The sequence below is a fragment of the Bison bison genome, unplaced genomic scaffold (genome assembly GCF_000754665.1).
Source record: "Bison bison bison isolate TAMUID 2011002044 unplaced genomic scaffold, Bison_UMD1.0 scf7180017864313, whole genome shotgun sequence".
NCBI classification, from domain to species: domain Eukaryota; kingdom Metazoa; phylum Chordata; class Mammalia; order Artiodactyla; family Bovidae; genus Bison; species Bison bison.
This window is the reverse complement of record NW_011494885.1, coordinates 2,400,626-2,418,787: the sequence shown is the minus strand read 5'-3', so window position 1 is coordinate 2,418,787 and position 18,162 is coordinate 2,400,626. Positions and strand designations below refer to the sequence as shown.

The 18,162-nt window shown below is 50.9% G+C and overlaps 3 protein-coding genes across 4 annotated transcripts in view; 1 reads left to right on the top strand and 2 right to left on the bottom strand.

Annotated features, from left to right (window-relative positions):
• Window positions 1–4,522: 4,522 nt before the first annotated feature.
• QPCTL (glutaminyl-peptide cyclotransferase-like) lies at window positions 4,523–10,431 on the bottom strand. Of its 2 annotated transcripts, XM_010852611.1 has the most exons (7): window positions 10,023–10,431; window positions 9,408–9,551; window positions 8,395–8,676; window positions 6,609–6,761; window positions 6,409–6,508; window positions 5,727–5,843; window positions 4,523–5,292 (listed from the first exon to the last, which is right to left on the bottom strand). In XM_010852611.1, exons 1-7 carry the CDS (start codon window positions 10,230–10,232, stop codon window positions 5,147–5,149), a joined length of 1,152 nt encoding a protein of 383 aa, XP_010850913.1. In that variant the 5' UTR covers window positions 10,233–10,431; the 3' UTR covers window positions 4,523–5,146. The 2 variants fall into 2 exon arrangements, with proteins under 2 accessions (XP_010850913.1, XP_010850914.1); XM_010852612.1 differs by lacking the exon at window positions 4,523–5,292 and having other exon boundaries at window positions 5,817–5,900; window positions 10,023–10,274.
• Window positions 10,432–11,211: 780 nt separating this feature from the next.
• Window positions 11,212–14,097, top strand: SNRPD2 (small nuclear ribonucleoprotein D2 polypeptide 16.5kDa). The gene is made up of 3 exons (XM_010852610.1): window positions 11,212–11,325; window positions 12,708–12,887; window positions 13,830–14,097. Coding segments are annotated over exons 1-3 (357 nt in total). The 5' UTR covers window positions 11,212–11,323; the 3' UTR covers window positions 14,005–14,097.
• Window positions 14,098–17,909: 3,812 nt separating this feature from the next.
• Window positions 17,910–18,162, bottom strand: part of GIPR (gastric inhibitory polypeptide receptor) — an 8,399-nt gene continuing 8,146 nt past the window's right edge. Inside the window, exon 13 of the mRNA XM_010852699.1 lies at window positions 17,910–18,127. Coding sequence (XP_010851001.1) covers window positions 17,910–18,127 — 218 coding nt within the window. The remainder of the gene's footprint in view (window positions 18,128–18,162) is intronic.

Genomic DNA, 18,162 nt, shown 5'->3' with positions numbered 1-18,162 from the left:
TGGGGAAGAGCCCACCACGCCCACCCCCACCCCCTCCCCCTGGGAGCCGAGGGTCAGGACTGGGTCACCAGCCCATACCCCCAACCCAGGCAGCATGGATCCCCCTCCAGAACTAAGATGGGGTTCATGGGGGTGACCAAGAAAGCACTCCAATTGACCCCTACTGGTTTTCTACTCTTCAGATCCTCAAGTTGGGTGTTTTTTTTAATCAGCATCTCAATTTCCTCTCCATTCAGCCCCGATGCCCTCCCTGCCACTCTCCGTACCCCAGGGACCCACTAGCAGGGAGCAGACGGCAGCTAATTTTGGTACTACTTAAGGGTTCCCCCATTCTGGCCCCCTTGCATTCCCTCCCCCAGTTCTTTCTGGAGTTATTCTTTTCCCCCAAGAGGCTGCAGCACCCAGCGTTTGTACCCTTCCTAACCTGCTACACCAGGGCTCACCTCCTCTTTAGGAGTTGGGGGCCATCAGATCACAGATCACATTTTGACACTTTTCATGGCTACCTGCCATTTCTAGACATTTTCCCCATTAAAACAATAAAAATCAGTTTTCTCCGTAACCTCAAGCTATCAGTCTCTCTAGGTCCCCAAGAGGAAAACAAAAGTTGAAGTGTAAAACTTATCTTCCGATATTTAAGCTATTGCCATGACCCCATCCCACCCCCACCCCACCCCCACAAAAAAAGCTGTGAAACCCTTTGCCTAACTCTGGACAGCATAGGGGGGCCGGTGGGCAGGGACTAAGGGTTTCAATATCTGTTTTTTTTCCTTCCACTCTGGGTACTTGTTCAGGTGTTAGAGGTCTCTCCATCCCCCAGCCACATATTTTTTTAAAGAATCCTTTAGTGAACCAAGACCTTGACTTTCAGGCAGTTTGATCTGGAGTACTTTTGTTTGTTGTTTGGGTTTTTTTGTTTGTTTTTTTTTTTAATTTGGTTTTGTTTTTTTATCCTTGTGGTTCTGGAAAGCTTCTAACGTGTGGCATCTGACCAATTTTGAATTGGTCCTTTCTATAAAATCAATATTTATAAGGCTGGGCCCAGACTGGTTTGTGTGTTGTTAAGGGAAGCTGTTTGGAAGAGAAGGAAGTCATGGGCCAGTTCATGGTGAGATGGAAAAAGCTGAAAGAATCCTTAGCCAATTCCCTTGGACTGAGATGACTTGACTCTTCATCTGTGTCAGTTTGGATTCAAAAATCTCAAAAGAGTATTAACAGAAACTCAAACAGGGTAGCTTTTATTGCTTTAGAAACTCAGTGTTGGGCAGGTATGGTGGCCCTGAAGTCACTGGGAGCCCAGACTCCTTCAAGCCCACTGTTCCATTATTCTTTGCCTTTGGCCCTCAGCCTCATGGTCCAAGATGGCTGCTGAAACTCCACCCATTACTGTTTTGTGGGGAAGGGAGTCTCCTTCCTCTCAGAAATACTACACCCTGCTTCTGTGCACAGCTCATGGATCGCAACTTTAGCCACGTGGAAGGACTGCACGGGAGACGGGAATGCAGACACTTAGCCAGATGCATTATGCCCAACCGGAAACTCATAAAGATCCCTGTAATAAAAGTTTTAAGATATTCAGCTAATTATTAACTAACAGAAGAGGGGAAAATGGATATTGAGCAGTGGCTAACAGTCTCTGACATTCTTACCAAGGAATCAAAATTTCCAGAGATGAGGATATGTCAGAGTAGTTATTTAATACTTAGATTTTAGAATCAAAGAGACCTGGATTTATAACTTGGCTTGGTTTTGTGGAATTTTGGATTCCTGTAAAGAGAAGGCCAGGTTATTTGGACTCTCCTGCTGAAAACAGGAAGTAAAATCTGAAAAGCCTCAAATAGCCAATAAAACACAGTTATGGATATACTAAGCCAAAAATTTAAGGAAAAGGTCCATAGGGGTCCTAAAGCCACTTTTGCTCTGAGGGCATTTGCCGATGTTAACAACCCTGGGTTTCCAATTTGTAGCCTTATTGGGACAGGCCAGCAGAAGTCAAAGCCTGCCCAAGGTGAAGAATCTAATAGGAGCTGGGATCCCACCAAACTACAAGCTCAGGTAAGACTGACCCAGAACACTGCAGAGAAGGTAAGGAAAGAGGGGGGAGGAGGAAATGAACCCTGAGAATCTGTGGTCACAGGCTGGCCCTTGGCTTGGGTTTGCAACCCAGTTTTGCATCACCTATTGTGATCCAGGGTACTGAGATGTCTAGCAGAAACAAAAAAATCCTCTGGTGGGAGGAGCTGAAACCTAGAATCCCCACCAATGAGCAGTAAGAGTCAAATAACCAAACACACATGGAAATAAAGCAGCTGCAGTGGCCACAGAGCAAAAACAGACCCACAAAGGCTGCAGGTGGTGGAACCATCAGTCAAGATTAGAAGAAAAAAAAGAGCTTGGAAATACATGCAGGGAACCCAGACCTGAATAATGGCCTAGCCAAAATGAAAGGAAAAACCCACAAAGGTATATAGTAGCCAAAAGTAAAAAGCCAGTGACTAGGCTAAACAAATTAGACACAATGAAAGAGTTATTCAGCTAGAGCAAGGTCTGAAAAAGTGGCACAGAGACCAAAAAAAAAAAAAAATGTAAATGGTAATGGAGGATAGAGGAAGTCTAACACATTTAACTGGCATCCTAGAATCAGAAGAGAAAATGAAATGGTGCGATGATAGTATGTCAAGACACAATGATTGCAAATTCCAGACTGAGAAAAAGGTGGGTACACGCAATGAATCATAGGCAGGATAAATAGAAACAAATACCTAGACACATGCAATGAACATGTCCAGCTGTGATCTTCAGCAATTGACTTCTCTGAAGCTCAGTTTCTTAATCTGAAAAATGAGAATGTTGGACAGTTCCTCAGAAGGCTGATACACTAGAGTGCTCACTGGTTGTGCCCATCAAAGACCCCTCTTGGGCCCTTCATAGTGTGAAGCTGGGGGAGGCTGCCTTTCAGGGACAGATGGGAGGTGGGGAAAGCATTACCTTGTCAAGCATCGACAGCCTCATCTGTAAAATGGGCTCATGATACTGACCCCAGATTCAAGTGGAAAGCCCTGCCCAGTGCCTGGGTGTGGTCCACTCAGCAAGAAGACTTACAGGGAGGCCTGGAGGCCCAGGATAGAACTGAACAGTTTCTTCTAGCTGAGGTGATGGTTTCACCTACCTCTGAGATGGCTGTGATGATAAGGAAATACATTGTAGTTTTAAGTGCTTGGCATCATGAAATGAACAAACAGGAACTCTGATTTGAGACCCTCTTACTACCCTAGTTGTTGATATCTGTCAATTTCCTTTCTGACTTCTGGCAATTACACTTCTAAGAGGCTGTTAGTCCCCCCTTCTAAACTTCATTGTAACTTGCAGCCAAATAAAAGCCTCAGGAGGAACTACTTTTTTGGTCAACCATCTGTTGGATCAGCACAGGTGATTTTTAGAAAGAGGTAGGACACGGGCTTAGGAGCACAGCTGTGGGTGAGGATCTGAACTCTGTAAACTACAAACAGTTTGTAATTCTCAGCCCCGGCCACTTCTTTTGCAAAATGAGAACTGAAATTGTCCCTCAGCCCACAGGTCCTCTTGAGTCAGCCTTGAGTTGTCTGGGAAAGCCAATGTTCACCTTCACACTTTTAAGGTTTTTTTGATGTGGACCATTTTTTAAGTCTTTATTTAATTTCTCACAATACTGTTTCTGTTTTGGTTTGTTGGTCATGAAGCATGTGGGATCTTCAACTAGGGATTGAAACCGCCCCCTGCATTGGAAGGTTAAGTCTCAACCACTGGACAACCAGGGAGGTCCCCACCTTCACTCTCTAACCCTCTACCCTGGCCTGGCCTCCCTGCGGCCTACCAAGTCTCCATCAAAGTCACAAAGTCAGCAGGCACAGAGCTGAGCACCACACTCCCTGCCTAAATACTCTCCTAGGCTTTCTTTGGAGCAGGTTTGCTAAGCAGCTAGAATGCACCAAACTTATATCCTTAAGGACAACATGTCCCAAAGTGCTGATCAAAGTGAAGATTCCCCAGGTGCTTATAGAGTTCCAGCCTCTGAATCTGCTTTTTGTTGTTGTTGTTGGCTTTGCTGCGCAGCTTGTGGGACCTTAGTTCCCTGACCAGGGGTCAAACCCAGGCCCCAGCAGTGACACGCCAAGGCCTAACCACTGGACTGCCACGGAATTCCCCTCATTTTTCAAAAAGCACCCCACTTGCATCTGAAAATTAGATAGGGCTGGGAAATAATTCCTTGGGCCATCACTAGAGTTTGCAGTTACAGATGACATCTCTCATTCCTGTGCTCACAGCCAAAAGGGAAAGGATGGTTTGGTGTAACTATTTTATAGTGAGTTTTAGATCAGACCCATTTCTACCATAAGCACTTTTGAACTATCAAAACCCAATGTTTCCCAACATATCTCCTGAGGTACCCAGATTCTGTGAGGTGCTTCCCAATAAAGGGGTTCCGTGGTGAAATACTTGGGGGAAACATTGCATTCCTACTCTGGATGAAAATCGCACACCGTGAAATGAAGAAATTCATTTAATATTGTTTCACCCTGCTTTGGTCCCCTTTTTCATGCAACACCTATGTACGCTAGTTGTGCAGAATATGTTTTGCAGAAACACTGGTCTATCAGCCATTGGAGGTGGCAGAATCTGGAGTTCCCAAGGATTGGCTTCTCCCTCTGTCCCTGCTTACAAGCAGAGCCTCGGTGGGCCCCACATGCCACGTCCGTGTGGGAGTTAGGTTTGGACCGGTGCAGTAGCAAGGCTGCCATTCTGGAGAACGAACTGCCTTGAAAACAGAAGCCACAGAATTCATTTGGTCGAGGGTATTGCTGGTCCGGATGCCAGTCCACGGTCTGCTGATTAAAACTGCAAACGGCACTCAGTCCCCTGTAGATGTGCAACCCGAGCGTTTCCTCAGGACAGGAGCCTGGCTCGTTCCTTTGGCTCTCACCCCATGGTGATCTCTCTCTCTCTTCCATGTCTTTGAAGAGTGGCAGCTTGAGATCAAGAAAGAGCATCTTCCAGTCGGAGCACAAACAGAGCCAAAGGGGTTAGAAAGGGCAAGCCAGCACATCCCAGAAGGGCCTTGGCCTGTCTCCTGCTGGGCGTTTCTCCCTCAGAGTGTCCCCTGGGCAGGCTAGAGCCCCAGGTACTCAGCCAGGAACACGGCCAGGATGCGGCTCAGGTTGTGTACCGTGGGTGGGTGCAGGTTGGCCTCGGAGTCATCGGACGTGTGCCAGACAGAGGGGAAGGGTGTGGCGATGAGGTGGAGCACGGGAACTCCTGCAGGGCAAAGAGGAAGCACAGGCCCATGTGTGGCAGGCCCATGCCTGGGGAAGTCTGCCTCCCCGAGCCCCCCACATTGTGCCACTTGAAGAACTCTGAACAATTATTTTAAGTGTGTGAGGGTACGTGTTGATTAAAAAAAAAAACACATCCAATACATTCATAACACAAATCAGAAAAGCTCAAAACTTCATGGCTTATGAAAAGACTAGAAGATCTGAACACTCGCTAGTGCCGGGCACTGGTCAAGGTCTTTACGTTCAGTCCCCTCAGCAACTCTTGAGATGGGGGGGGCTGTTAATTATCCCCATTTTATAGATGAGGAAATTGAGACACAAAGAGGTTAAGCAATTTGCCACCAGTCCCCAAATCTAGGAAGGGGCCAGGTCCTACCTGTGGCCCCCCTGCCCCCCAGTTCCCATAGCAGGTACCTCGGCGGAGGAACGGGATGTGGTCGTCTTCCACGGAGCCGGGGGGCTCCCCGGTCTGGAAGTACATCACTTCCCAAGGATGAGACTGCAGGAGGTTCAGACGGTGCAGGCGCTTCTCTGGATGTGGTGGGGATTAGAAGCAGAAGGTCAGCCCCTCCAGGGTCAAAGGTTCCCCTGCTCACAGATCAGAGGAGGGTGGGAGGCCTGGGGGTAAAGCACTGATCATGCCAATAAGGATGAATGTTACTTCATCATTCTGGGATAATGTCAGATACCCCAGACTGCAGGCTGACTATGTTCCTGATCTCATTTAATCCCTTCGAGTCTAAGGAAGCAGACACCCCCATTATTAGCATTGAGTCTAAGGAAGCAGACACCCCCATTATTAGCATCATGCCCATTTTATAGGTGGGAAACTGAAGCTCAGGGAAAGGAGGCCACTTGCCCAAGCTCACACAGCTGGTAAGAAGGAAAGCCAGAATCAACCCAGGGCTCTCTGACCCTAGAACCCCTGTCTGTAATCACTTCATTTGACTGCTATGGGATCTTTTGTGTTTCTGCCCCAGTGCTTTAGGGAGAGGCTAGAGAGGTGGAAGGAAAGCTGGATGGCCCCTCAGAGGCCAGGTGCCTGGTCCTCTCTCCAGCATCCCAGGCAGGTGTCTGCCTATACCTTCACCCTTACCAATGCTCCTGAGCCGATGGAACCAGCGGGCCGTGCGAGGGAAGTGACTGTAGAAGGTCGGGTTGGGGGCTCCCAGGAGATCAAGAAGCATAAAGAGCTCCTAGGGAGAGAAGTCAGGACTGAGCAGCCCTGCGGGATGCTGCCAACCTCATGCCCCCCTCCTCCCACCTCACCGGCACCCAGCAGGGCCCTAGTCTTACAATAGCCTGGATCCTGGTGGAGCCCAGGCCATGGGGTGTAGACTCCATGAGCTGGGCCAGGTGCCGGGAGCCATAAAGCGAGTCCTTGGGTCCCCACTGCTTCAGTGCCTCTTCACCATCCAGGAAGATCAGCTGCAAGGTCATTGGCGCTGCCTGTGGGGGCCAGTGGTCAGGGCCAGCTCAGTGCTAGCCTGCCACCTCAACGCACCCACATTTCCTGCCTGTTTGCACAGCTGACTAGGGCAAACAGTCTCCTCACTTGTAGAACCTGATAGCCAAGAGTACAGTCTGCCTGGATTTAAATCCTGGCTGGATTGCTCACTAGCCAAGCAGTAGTGGGTCAGTTACTAAGTTCTCAAAGCATCGACTTCCTTATGTAGAAATAGAGTTAATACCACTTCTCATAGGGTAGGATTTGAACCCGGGTCCTAAGACAGCACGGGTTTCCCTGGTGGCTCAGTGCTAAAGAATCCACTTGCTAATGCAGGAGACGTGGGAAACGCAGGTTCAATCCCTGGGCTGGGAAGATCCCCTGGAGAAGGAAATGACAACCCACTCTAGTATTCTTGCCTGAAAAACCCCATGGACAAGGAAGCCTGGCCGGCTACCGTCCATGGGGTTGGGAGGAGTAGGACACGACGTAGCCTCTGAACAACAAGAATAATAAAGCAGCCTAGGACAGTGCCTAATGCATAGTAACTAAATAAGGATTAGCTCTGATTGTAAGAGCTATTCCTCAAGTTCATTTGGCAAAAGAGACAGATCCACAAATAAATAATTGTACAAACAATGAAATGAAGTCGGGCAAATGCTTCTAAGAATAACAGGGTCCCGAAACATCCTCCAAGGCGGTGGGGGATAACCTGGCCTGGGGAACATGTTGGGTCTGCTGGGAAGGGATGTTTGCACTGAAGCTGAGGAGGACCTGGCCTGGCAAAATGGAGCAAAGGGAAGCGTGTTCCCTGGTGAGGAAGCAGCATGGACCAGGACTGGGGACAGAGAAGGGGCCAGAGAGGTTTGAGAAGAGGCCCTAGGGCCCAGCAAGGGCCAGGGAGCTTGGGCTCTGTTACAAGGGCGCTGGGGTTTCAGCCATGGAAGGGATCTGAGCAGGATAGAGGCATGAGGTGCTTCCATTCATTCCATACATTATTACTGACATCCTACTTTATGCCAGGCAGTATTCTGGGCAGTGTTCAGGGAATACACAGGAAATAAACACAGCCAAGGGCCCACCTATCTGAAGCTTATTCGAGCTTGGGAGACAGACAAACAAATCAACCTAAAGCCCCATGAGGCATGGGATAGCGACAAGGAGCTATTTTATGGTGGCTGGGAAAGTCTCTTTAGGAAGTCTCTTTGACATCAGAGTGGACCCCTGAATGAAGGGTGGGAGCCAGTCAGGAAGGTATCTGAGAAAAGCACATTGTAGGCAGAGCAAACAGCAAGCGCAAATGCCCTGAGGTTGAGAGTGAGGTCCACAGAGGAGGTGGGAGGCTAGCATGGAGTGAGTGAGGGATGAGGGGTGGGAGAGGAGACCAGAGAGATGAGAGGGCACACCTCATGGGCTAAGAGAAGGACTCTGGCTTATTCATGGAATGACATGGGAGCCATGGGAGGGTTTTAGGTAGAGAAGGGACAGATTCTGACATTCGGGAAATGGAAAGACCCCCTGGACTCTGGTGTGGAGTGGAGGAAGATAAAACCAGGGAAGGGAGAGTGGCAGTATGGACCAAGGAAGAGACATCCCTCATTCACCCACCCCTACCCTAACCCCTGCTCTCCTTACCCTCTCCTTGGCTTTGCCCAGCTCCTGGTCAAGGGCTTGGGCCAGCTCCAGTAGCAGGGAGCAAGGCACTGCCGAATCCGTGGCCCCCACAAAGGGGGCTGAGTCAGATGGGAAGAGCTTGGAGTCATAATGGCAGGCAAGGGTAAGGTGGCGGGCAGCCCCTGGGTCCAGCGTGGCCACCACATTGCTGAAGTCCAATGGCCCCACGGGTGTGGAGGCAGTGAAGGAGTCGAGTTCTATATGCCAGCCTGCTGAAAGTGTCCGCAGCGTAGCCTCCAGGAACTAGTGGCAATAGAGAAGAGGGAGGGTGGGTGGGACTGGGGAGAAGGTCAGAAGGGCCATGTGAACCATGCTGAGCAGTCAGGTTGGCTCACCAATACCACTTTGGTTGAATCATTCCCTTGAGACACTTCTGAGTACCTACTAAGTGTCAGGCATGGAGTGCCCCTATTTCTTGAAGCCCAAACTAATCACAGCTCACCCTTCCATAGCACTCACTCTGTGCCCAGTCCTTGTTCTAGGAACCCCTATGGAGTGGGGACTGACAATGGTTCCATTTTGCAGATGAGGAAACCGAGGCACAGAGAAGATGAAATTAGTTTAAGGTCATACCAAGTGGCTGAGGTGGATTTGAAGTCAGGCAATGTTCAAATGACTCTCAATGCCTTCTGGGGAGCAATATAGAGCTCTGGAGCCAAACCATTTGGGTTGAAAGCATACCATTTATTGGCTGTGGGATTTGGGCAAAATGCCTAACTATTCTGGGTGTCAGTTTCCTCATCTACACAATGAAGATCAGATTGGTACCCACCTCGTTAGGCTCATAGGGCTGTTGCTGATGCATATAATAAGATTGGGGGAGGCGCAGTATAGAGGGCAGTGGTCTGGTGGTTAGCAGAATAGAGCTCCTATTAGCTCCAGGCAGACCCCCAGCTCTGCCACTTGGGCAGGATACCTATTTCCTATTCATTGATGGGCTGTGGGGTCAGGAGTTAGAGGTGGGGTCCTTTTACCTTTCTCACTTGGAGATTGCCCGGGCTGCCCGGAGTCCGTACAACCAGCAGAGGGCGCAGGAAAGTGTTCCAGAGACGGTGAGGGTCCAGTTGCCCCACTACCCTCCGCACCCGAGCTTCGGGGAGGCTTCCGATCAAAGGGCCCTGAGGAAGCAGGTACGGAAGAGAAGAGCAGAGCATGAAAACGACCCTCGTTCCAACCATATCCTGGAGGCTGCCCTCCTCTTCCTAGTCGCAGCCTCCAGCATCAGAGGTTTCTAGAAGTCCCTCCAAACCCATCCTGCCCAGCCCACGGCAATCCTGATGGGGGAAGTCTAGGCCCAGCGAGAAGGGACTCTTCCAAATATCTGACTTTAGGATTAGAACCCAGAACTCCAAGTCTTACTACTCCAGACTCTCTTACGGGGTAACCGCTATTACAAAACAAGCCCGAAGCCTCATTGCGTTGGAAAGGGGTATGCGCTCTAAGAACGGAGACGGCGGCACCAGCAGCTAGGGCCATATGGTACAGACAAAGCCAGGTCAACCCAACCTAGGGTCTTCCCGTGAGACCTTGGGGAAGGGAAGGCAAGGAGTAAAGGGTTCCGCAGTGCCCGTGTCCCCGCCTGTCCTCACCCGCAGCTCCCGCCCCAGCGGTAGCTCTTCAGTCTGGCTATGCCAGATCCTCCAAATGGTATAGAACACCGAGGCTACCGTCAGAGCCAGCAGCAGCTGGGGCAACAGCTGTGCCCGCGGTATCAGGCGGCGCTTGGGCGGTGAGGGTCGCTCCAAAAGGCTGCGTTCCCCGACCTGGAGCCGGGGCCGCCCGCGGCCCCCGGAAGGCATGGCAGCTTGGCCCTGAAACGGGTCGGAGACGGCGGATAGAGTTAAGGCCCAGCCAAGTCCCGCCCCATGAAATAAGCCGGACCAATGAGCAACAAGAGCGGCTGCACCATCCGCCCTCCCGCGAGCAGTAAAGCCAATGGGACTTTCGGCCTGAGGACTGGGCTCCTTTCCTTCAGGGAGCTTTGGGGGTTGGTTCCCCCGGGTTGCACAACCCCAAAGGGAGAGCGTAAGAAGTAGGCGCCGCCCCAGCGCAGGAGGGGAAGCCAATGAGAAGCGTTTGATCACCGAAAACATTAGTCTTACTGGGCGCAAATCCACGCCGCTCCCGGATGAACCCTCTCCCTGGTCCAGAAAATCCAATATACACGTAAATCAACAGTTCCCGAAGGAAAGGGGGAGGTGCCCATCCCTGAAGCGAGGAGCGGATTGGCTTCTCGAAGGCCGCGCCCCCAAAGGCAGAGCTGGAGGGCATTTGGAAATGGCTAGTATTTCCCTCGGAGAAGGCAATGGCAACCCACTCCAGTACTCTTGCCTGGAAAATCCCGTGGACAGGGGAGCCTGGAGGGCTGCAGTCCATGGGGTCGTGAAAAGTCAGACACGACCGAGCGACTTCACTTTCACTTTTCACTTTCATGCACTGGAGAAGGAAATGGCAACCCACTCCAGTATTCTCGCCTGGAGAATCCCAGGGACAGCGGAGCCTGGTGGGCTGCCGTCTATGGGATCGCACAGAGTTGGACACGACTGAAGCGACTTAGCAGCAGTATTTCCCTCCTTCAACCTATGCGGTTCTACAACAAAATGGTTTGAATCAGTCCCGCCTTCTTTTCCTCTCCATGGTCGTGAATATCTGCCCAGTACTGTCTTGAATGGTGGCCTGGAGCTACTTACTAAGTAAGGCTTCTATTCTGCAGCCTCCGCCGAAGGCGGAGGTCGCTATAGCAACGGGCCACGCCCCACTCGCTGGTTAGGTTTGCGCAGGCGCGCGCGGAAGTGGGCCGTAGGAAGAGGAAATCCCGCCTCTGGCTCTCTGTTCCGAAGGCACACCACGGAGGAGACGGTAGTGACTTGAAAACGCGGTCACCATCATCATGTGAGGCCGGGCTGGGTTTGGGTGGCGACAGTGGGGTTGAGGGTGTAAATTTGGCTTCTTACCGGTTGGAGGGGGTAGGCAGAAATGGGAGCGGAAGCAAACATTTGGGGGTAAAGTGGCGTATCTTTCTACTGATTAGTTGCGAAGGGACTCATTGGGGCCTTTGACGGATCCTGACTCGGGAGAGGGGACAGCTTTATCAGATAACAGGGTGGGCTTTCCCAAATAAGCAATCTTATTGAACTGAATTTTAAGAGGAAGCGTTTTTACGAATTAAAAACCTGGGAGATGAGGAGTACGGACTTGTAGGAAAAGTGGTCTTAAGGTAAGAGGCTTAGCTGGAGACAATTGGCTTTTCGATCACATCCGCCATTTTTACGGATAACGAGTTATGGGGGTGATTTTACTTATATATTCACTCAACAGTTATTTATTGAGTGTTTGGGTATTAGGCTGCTTTAGACACATAGATTATTATCACTGAATTACTCCACTTTCCCCAAGGAAAAAAAATCCTCTTCTACATCTTACGGGATGGGAAGAGGCAGGCAGGAAACGTGCTGGTAATAAATACGTAAATTCTAAAATGTGTTAGGGAATAGGGTTGTGAATAAAGAAATAACAGAGCAGGGTAAAACAGTGTGGAATGTCACTTTTGAGAGACAGAACACATAAAGGAGGGAACACTTGAGCAAAAACCTGAAGAAAGTGAAAAAGCAAACCACAAAGATACCTGGGGAGGTACCTAGGCAGAGGGAAAAGTGAATAGAGGGGCCCAAGAAGGTTTGCCTAATATCTTCAAGAACCGCTGAAGAGGCCATTGTGCCTGGAACAGAGTGAGGGTAAAACCTGGGTTTTACTTTTTACACTGAGAGGAGAGCCATGAGAGGGTACTGAAGAGTGAGATGATTCTTGACACAACCCCTGAGACTGCTCTGTGGAGGGCAAACTGTTGGGGAGCGTGGGTGGAGGCAAGGAGACCTCTAGGAAAGAGATGATGGAGGTTTAAGCCAAGGTAAGAAATTCAGATTCTGATAGGTTTTAGTGGCAGATGACTGGATTTTCTGACAGACTGAATGTAGGATGTGAGAGAAGAGTCAAGTTGACAGCAGGGCTTTTGCTCAAAGAACCAGAGGGATGGAGTCACCATTGACAGAGATGAGGAAGGCTGTGGATAGTATAAGTTGGGGTTATGGGCGGTCTGGAGTTCAGTCTAGGACATGCGAGGATTGGAAATATCCATTAGGCATCCAAGTGGTGATACCAAGAGAGAGGACTGAGTAGGAGGAGAGGGATATGTGTCGGGGAGACACCGAGGGAGAGGCCATGAGCACCCAGGCTGTGGGCCTTCTCACCTCTGGGTTCCATACTTGTCTTCTCAGGAGTCTCCTCAACAAGCCCAAGAGTGAGATGACCCCAGAGGAGCTGCAGAAGCGGGAGGAGGAGGAGTTTAACACGGGGCCACTCTCCGTGCTCACGCAGTCAGTCAAAAACAACACTCAAGTGCTCATCAACTGCCGTAACAACAAGAAGCTCCTGGGCCGCGTGAAGGCCTTTGACAGGTGAGCACCAGGGTCTGGGGAGGTATGCTGTCCGGGCCTCAGTTTCCTTACCTGTGAAATATGCGTCATAATAATATCCTCCAGAAGAGTCATGAGGCTTCAGTAATACTGTGTATGAAAAGCACTTGGCTAAGTACCTAACACATGATAAATGCTCAGTAAACATATGCAGCCTTTAGTTAGCATTTGGGAAGTGCTTTCCTCACCATAGATTACTATACAGCAAGATACAGAGCTTTCCCAATTTTTTTCATTTCTTTCTTTCACTCAGTCAAAGTTCCCTATATCCATCTATCCCTTTATGTGTGTGCATAAGGGCTAAGTCGCTTTAGTTGTGTCTGAATCTGTGCAACCCTATGGACTGTGGCCCACCAGGCTTCTCTGTCTATGGGATTCTCCAGACAAGAATACTGGAATGGGTTGCCATGCCGTCCTCCAGGGGATCCTCCTGACCCAGGGATCGAACTCGCATCTCTTACGTCTCCTGCATTAGCAGGCAAGTTCTTTACCGCTAGAGCCACCTGGGAAGCCCCCTGTCCCTTTACCTTGCTTTTTCTTCATAGCACTGACTACCACTGTTTACCTGCTTCGTGTTCTGCTCCCTTCACTAGCCTGCAGAGTTCATGAAGACAGGGCTCTTATCTGTTTTTTTTCATTGCTCTAATCATCGCAAAAGTTTGTTGACTGAGCCATTCCACACTGTCATCACACATGCCCATAACAAGAATACTGTGTTGATTCACTTAATTTTCACAACAGCCCTAGGAGGCAGGCACCATGAATGTCTCCATTTTAGAGAAGAGGAAACTGAGGCACAGAAGGTGAAGTCCTTTGCCTGAGCCTTGGAGCCCTGGCTGTCCCCCTTCCTGGAGGCAGTGCCGCCCAGAGGAAGGGTCAGGACGCACCCCTCACTCACTCCTGCTGCCTCCTCGTCCCCACCAGGCACTGCAACATGGTGCTGGAGAACGTGAAGGAAATGTGGACGGAGGTCCCCAAGAGCGGCAAGGGCAAGAAGAAGTCCAAGCCCGTCAACAAGGACCGCTACATCTCCAAGATGTTCCTGCGCGGGGACTCTGTCATCGTGGTCCTGAGGAACCCGCTCATCGCTGGCAAGTAGGGGCCTCCTCCCTGCTGTCAGAACTTGCCCCCCGGTTTTGCGAAGACGTGCCCTCTATACTTGAAATAATAAAACCGTGCGTTTTTTCTAGCGGCCTCTGCCTGTTCCCAGGGCCTAGAGAGCGGAACAGACCCCAGGGAGGGGTGGCAGGGTGTGGGGCCAAGCATGGGCTCAGGCCTCTCTGAACAGGTTAAGAGGCCCAGTCTCTGCCCCTTCCAGGCCTTAATTTTCCCATCTTGCGGTCTTTTGTGTTTTAAACTTTTTCCTACCTTCTCATCACTTTCTCCTCCTCCTCCCCACCTCTCAGTAAGTCACTCTCTCTCAAAATTTTTTTTCACTCTTTTTTTTTCCCCCATTTGTTTGAACAGTCTGTGCCCAGCCCTGTGTTGCCATGCTGGGGACACAGCAGAGCCCAGAAAAGCCCCCAACCTGCCCTCACTGAGCAGAGGTTAGAGCAATTAATACTGACAGCATTTGTAGCTGACACCTGCTGAGCTGTGAGAGCACCAGGCCCTAGGCTCTGTCTGTTGCTACGTCTCTACACCTCTGAGCAGGCACTGTGATCCATCACCTCCAATTCCAGGGGCAGGAGCTGAGGCAAAGAGTGGTGATGGTGCCTCCCCAGGGGAATCCAGCCCAAAAGTGGTGATGCCGTGATTCAAATCCCTGTTGCTCCTGAGCCAGTGGCTTAACCCCTGAACTCTGCCCTCAGATCACAGCTTCATGAGCTCTGAGAGAAATTCTCTGACAATTGTAGAGAGGTGGGGGTGGGAAGAAAATAGCAACCCACTCCAGTGTTCTTGCCTGGAGAATCCCAAGGACGGGGGAGCCTGGTGGGCTGTCGTCTCTGGGGTTGCATAGAGTCAGACATGACTGAAGCGACTTAGCAGTAGCAGCAGCAGGAGGTGGGAAAGGAGGTCCTGGCTTATTGTGGGTGGATTAAGGGAAATCCCTTTAGTCTTTCTCTGAAGCATATCCATTATGCTCCTCCCACCCGCATCTCTCTCCGAGTTCTGTCTCTGCATCTCTCTCTGTATTCTCCAGAGAGGGCCAGGTGCCAGGCTGGTGCAGTTCCTAGGCACGAGGTCAGGATCCAAGGAGATGTCTGACACGCTGAGCTCTGGAAGGCACAGCCTGAGTTATCCCAAGAGCCCATCAGCAACAGGGCTGAGGACCCTGCAGTAGAAGAAGGCCTCACACATGCAGGGAGATGGCTGTGAGGTTATAAGGGTGCATGTTCATGTCTAATTGAAACACCCATCTGAGGGATAGATACCAGAGCCATCCCATTTTATCGATGAGACAGCTGAGGCCCAGAGAGGGTAAGCGACTTGCCCAGGATCACTCAGGAAACAAGCCGAATTCAAACCCAGGGAGCCAGACCCTGTGACTGGGAGCGGGGCAGGATGGAGCCATGATATCCTAATCTTTAAAGCATGGCGGGGAGGGGACGGTGCTGCTGCAGAAATCTTCCCCCTGGATTTGATGATTGTTTGGAGCCTGGGATAGCACAAGCCCTGGGGTCACACTCCTGGGTTTGAGTCCCGGTCGCATGTCCCTCCTGTCTTCCCCAGGAAGTAGCAGGTCCTTTTCCTGCTTTGCCAGGCTGAGAGCAAAGATTCTAGCCTAGGGCTAGAACTGATGACCCTGCCTGTCATCCATCGTCTCTATCCAGCCATCTGCCCAAATAGTTTCTAATCCCCTCTTCCAATTCAAGTGTGTGAAAGTGAAAACAGGTTGCAGGAAAAGCACTAGGCAAACCGGCCAAGTGTGTTCCATGCACCGGTGAGATCCTCTTAGGAACTTGAGGCCATCCTGGGATGTCGGTGTGATCATTTCTATTTTCCCGAAGTGAACCTGAGGCATTTCCCCCAAGTCACATAGCTAAACAGTAGCCAATCTAAGATTTGAGCCAGGCTGGTTCCTGCAGCATTAGTATTCCTCCACCATCTTTCTAGAGAAGCAGCTTTCAGAAAATGTTGGGTCTGTGGACTTCCCTGATGGGTCCAGTGGTTAAGAGTCTGCCTGTCAACGCAGGGGACACTTGCATTGTGTCTGAACCTAACATGGGTTCAATCCCTGCTCTGGGAAGATTCTGAAACTACTGAAGTCCACCGCTGCTGAGAAGCCTGTGTGCCTAGAGCCCAAGCTTCGCAGCAAGCGAAACCAGCGCAGTGAGGACGCCACATACAGCAACTAGAGAGTAGCCCGCAGTTGCCGCAACTAAAGAAAGCCCGCGTGCAGCAACGAAGACCCAGCACAGTCACAAATTAATTTTTTTTAAAAAAGAACATGATCGTCACACGCACAATTTTAATCATACACACTGCAAATAGTTTAAATAGCAGGCGATCACGAACGTTCCCAGTTGGGGCTTAAGCATGGAGAATGGTAGCGGCATGGTGTCCATGATCTCTTGGCGACTCGAATCTCTTGAAGTTAGGCAGCACTGCTCTCCAGAGGGTGCAGGGCCACCACCAGCACCTGGCCACACAGCCTGCCCTCCCTACTGTCATCTCCCTTATGGCCTGGCCAAGATTTCCCCACCCCGAAAGCAACTGTTTTTCTCATGCTTTATTTACAAGGACCCAGCTCTCAGGCCCCCACCTTCCCAGAACCCACAAGAGGGGCCCAGGAGGGCCGCATGCTTCAAAGGACATTGAATTCAGCGGCCGTGAGCCATATCTGTCCAGAGAGCTGGGGACCCCAAGGAAGCGAATCAACAACACCCAGGTGCTAACTGAATCTAAGTGTGTCTGTGATGGGGAGCAATTTAGGAGTGAGAGTCTTGTGTGTGTGTGTATATATATACGTGGCCCAGCCACATTGAGGCTGCTGGCTTCCCCCCTAAATCTCATAGTTCCCAGGGGCCACCAAAAAGGGTAGGTATGTCTCCAGGTGGCAGTGGGCCTGGCCTCCAGATGTCGATTTCAGCTCTGGTGCCTGCCGTGAAATTGCTTGTTTCTATCCACACTCAGAATCCTCTCTGGACCCCAGTGCCCACTCACATTTCTATCTCTAATCTTTGCTATGAGCTCCAGACCCTTATTTCCAGCTTAACAAGTCCAGAGAGCACTCCTGGTACTCCCCACCTCAAACCCCATCTCCCTCCCTCTTTCCTCTCTCCATCCCAAACTGAGAAATCATCCCTGGAGTCTCTCCTTCTTCAGCAAATCCTCTCAGTTCTACCTTTAAACTAGCTCTAGAATCCAACCATTTCACACCCTATGTGGCTGCCACCCCGGTCCTGCTAACATCACCTCCCACCATTCTCAGACTCCTGACTGGGCTCCCAGCTGCTCCAATAGCCCCTAATAATCCATCCCCCGACAGGGCAGATGGAGCGGTCTGTTTAACACCTTAGCCCATTCCATTAGGAGACACTCCAAAGAATCTTCCATGAACTTGGAATAAAATGCCCACTCTTCTGTCCCCACCTACTTCTCTCTCCCCATCTGTGGGCTGTGACTCATCCCGCTGCAGCCTCGTAGGTCACCTCTCTCTTCCTCAGACACAGCCAAGCTCCTTGCCCCAGGGTCTTCGCAGGTATTCTTCCTTCTGCCTTAAAACCTCGTCTGCCAATTCTTTGCAAAGCTGTCTCCTTCACCTCTTTTGGGCATGACTTCAAAGTCGCTTCATCAGAGATGCCCTGGACCACACTAGGCCCCCTTCTAACCTTTCTTCCTAAGCCATCCCACAGGGTACATAGTATAATTTAATTTGGCCTCACCGCCTGTTTCCCCCACTCAGTTGTGATCTCTAGGAAAACAGGGGCTTTTCTGTTTCCTTCCCCGCCCCCAGTCCCAAACCCCCGCCATTTCCCCAGCGCCCTCCAAGCCAAACCTGGTACACAGCAGGCGCTCAATAAATACATGCTAACTGAATGGACCCAAGAATCCCGCTGCCTAGCAGTAACTTTCTAAGACGTGGTTGGCCTCACCCCCAGGACCTGGGAGGGTCCTTGAGCACAGAGCGCGGCCGGAGGCGACCTGGCCCGGGCCGGAGCCAGAGGGCAGGGTCCGGAAGACGGGCTCGGGGCGCTGGCGCGGCTCCTCGCTGAGGCTGTGGCGCAGGCGGCAGCGATGCCAACCCCGGCGGATCTCCGACTGCACCTGAAACCGGACGGCGCTCAGAGGCGGCGGCGCGCGCGCCATTCCC

Coding starts and splice junctions, on each gene's coding strand:
- QPCTL (XM_010852611.1), bottom strand. CDS start 10,232: ATGCCTTCCGGGGGCCGCGGGCGGCCCCGGCTCCAGGTCGGGGAACGC. Junction 5,844..6,408: donor CCATCGGCTCAGGAGCATTG/GTAAGGGTGAAG, acceptor CACCACATCCAG/AGAAGCGCCTGCACCGTCTG. Junction 5,293..5,726: donor CATCCCGTTCCTCCGCCGAG/GTACCTGCTATG, acceptor TTTGCCCTGCAG/GAGTTCCCGTGCTCCACCTC.
- SNRPD2 (XM_010852610.1), top strand. Junction 12,888..13,829: donor CGCGTGAAGGCCTTTGACAG/GTGAGCACCAGG, acceptor CGTCCCCACCAG/GCACTGCAACATGGTGCTGG.